General features: G+C 34.1%; 1 protein-coding gene across 1 annotated transcript in view; it reads left to right on the forward strand.

Moving 5' to 3' along the window:
- The window catches only part of LOC117332886, a 39037-nt gene extending 36989 nt beyond the window's left edge, over positions 1–2048 (forward strand). The window contains exons 23-26 of the mRNA XM_033891950.1: positions 143–200; positions 810–853; positions 1210–1267; positions 2030–2048. Of these exons, the coding sequence (XP_033747841.1) occupies positions 143–200; positions 810–853; positions 1210–1267; positions 2030–2048 (179 nt within the window). The remainder of the gene's footprint in view (positions 1–142; positions 201–809; positions 854–1209; positions 1268–2029) is intronic.
- The last annotated feature ends 419 nt before the right edge of the window (positions 2049–2467 follow it).

Below are 2467 nucleotides of genomic sequence, written 5' to 3' on the forward strand. Positions count from 1 at the left end.
TAACAGAATTGAAAGTTAGCTAAAAGTATTTCGGGAGGTAAATGGTAAATCTGCAGAATGAAAACAAAGCAATTGCAAAAAATCGAACAAGTAAATAAGATCATGTAAACCTGCTATCTAAGTTCTTATTTCTTTCTTTCAGCTGATGTCGATCCACGAAAGAGCAGGGGTGCAACGATGGCAATTGATCCTATGTATAGGTAAAGATTTTTATTTTTTTTTAAGATTTTTTTTTATTTAAGATTTTTTTCAATATGTCTTAATTGTCCGGAGTATAAACTGACATAAATCAAAACATAAGATTAGCTCAACTGTCCCGAAGGACTTGTCTTGAGCCGAATGGACCGGGCCTAGCAGCAGAAAGTAAAGTAAATTGTTTAAATTGCTACATGTCCTGAATTCCTGGAGTTATTTTGATGTAAGGACTTGAGTATTGTTAGCAAAAGGAGATTCAATAGTGTATTAATGAGTGCTCTACTGCATCTGGAGTGAGTGACACAATAAGTTTAATAACGAAAATACCTTAAGAATCCTGTCTCTTCTCTTTTTTAACAATAACAAGATTTGATTGGTTTGAACTACTTGATTGGTAGGTATTTCATAATGTTAGAAAATAGTATTTTGCCATGATTACTGAAATATCCAGGTTAGCAATATAGGCCCAATGGACATCTTGTTTTGATGATTCTGCATTCTCTAATTAGCATTTGGATATATATATTGCAAAATAAGACGCATTGCTTTATATAAAATAAAGCATTTATATACAGGGTGTGATAATATTATGTTAATTTTCATTACAATTGCAGCCAGTCCTCTGCGCCAGACCGTAAACCGATCCAGGAAAAACAAGGTATTAGCATAATTTGAATTCTCTATTCTTTCATAATACTACTCAGAACAACTAATATGAAATTACCAGTAAGCGACTTGGACTATAGTAAATTCCATCCTCATGCTTCTGTCCCTCGAGATAAAATGAGGTCAAATACTCATATCGATTGATATTTCAGCAAACTTTTTTACAATTGAAATTAAACCTTAAAATACACGTACATCAGAGTTATATCAAATCAAAAATGCAATCCGTTTAAAACTACATTTCAAATTGTACGGGATTAAAAGTTCTGTTAAACATTAAAGCTGGAACTTGCCAGTCGGCTAAACTGATGTTTGATCAATGCGTAAATTTCTTGAATTTTGTTCCAGAATCACATGAAGAAACAAAACCCAAAAAGCGCTCCAAGAAAAAGAAGCGGTCTCTCAGGTATATATTTTGTATACTCTTCTATCAAACTTACTGATACTAAAAACAACATGCGTTCCAAAGTTTATATCAAACAGTTTATATAGAAAATGAAAAGAAACATGCATCAAACAAACATTATTCCTTTCTTATATAGAAAGATCCAGGTATAATTGATGTTCAGTTATCTAATGGTGCCACAGGCTTTCAGTCTGCTACAGAAAAGTATATAAATCAGTTAAGCCTATTGCAGGCATACGATGTATATACCAATAATTGGACAATCGGTACCATTTGGTTTTAAACCCCCAACATGCGGTACCAGTGTACCGCAGCATTTTTAGCCTGTGACTAGTGTGAAGGGAGGAGTTAAGGGCAGGCTGCCAGGGCTTGGATACACACTACAATCTAATTTTAGACACAGAGCTGATAACAATACATGGAGCACATGTATAAACAAAGCACCATTGTCCTACCTCACCGCTATCATTGCTGAAGTAAATTTTCAGTTTGTTTTCAATATGGTCACACATAAATCACTATAATAAACACTGACACTGGTATCTTGTTAAATGTAAAATTTGTAATAAATATTTCATACACAACTTTTTCATCTAGCTGGTATACATATGCTCCATCCACAGAACCCATATGTATTCACGAAAAATGTATGTTTTCCTTTTGTGGACAGAGGACCCTAACTTTTGTCGAGGTGTTTTCATGTCTTCAAAATTTAATATGGTTTGCCTTGATGTAATTGGCCTATCAACATGCTCATTCCAGCCTAGAATCGAAAGATTGATTCCCATTTTGTAAGAACATTCATTAAATACAATCCGTTTGTCATGGTACTGTAGGAGGGAATTGTTGAATGATTCCACGTAGTGTGTGTCTTTACAATAACAGTAATCTTCAGCATGTTTGTATACTTGTAATTTCAAAAAGAAATCTTTCAACATTTTACCAGCCTCTGGGAACCTAATAGTATTTTTCGTGCTTTCATAGCCTGGATCAGATTTGCATCTTTTTTTTCTGTCACATGCTTTATTATTCCCTTTGTAGTGCTCAGACATCTTGGAAATGTTTTGTCTTAGCCTTTTGGCGTCTTTGTCACAATTTTGTATACACCAGTATATGTGTGTTCGTATAGATGCTGCTTTGTCAGAGAGTTCGTTGTGCCATGTTTTCCCGTGATTCTTCTTTGTTCCCTGTGTTATTTTT

The sequence above is a fragment of the Pecten maximus genome, chromosome 8 (genome assembly GCF_902652985.1).
Source record: "Pecten maximus chromosome 8, xPecMax1.1, whole genome shotgun sequence".
NCBI classification, from domain to species: Eukaryota; Metazoa; Mollusca; class Bivalvia; order Pectinida; family Pectinidae; genus Pecten; species Pecten maximus.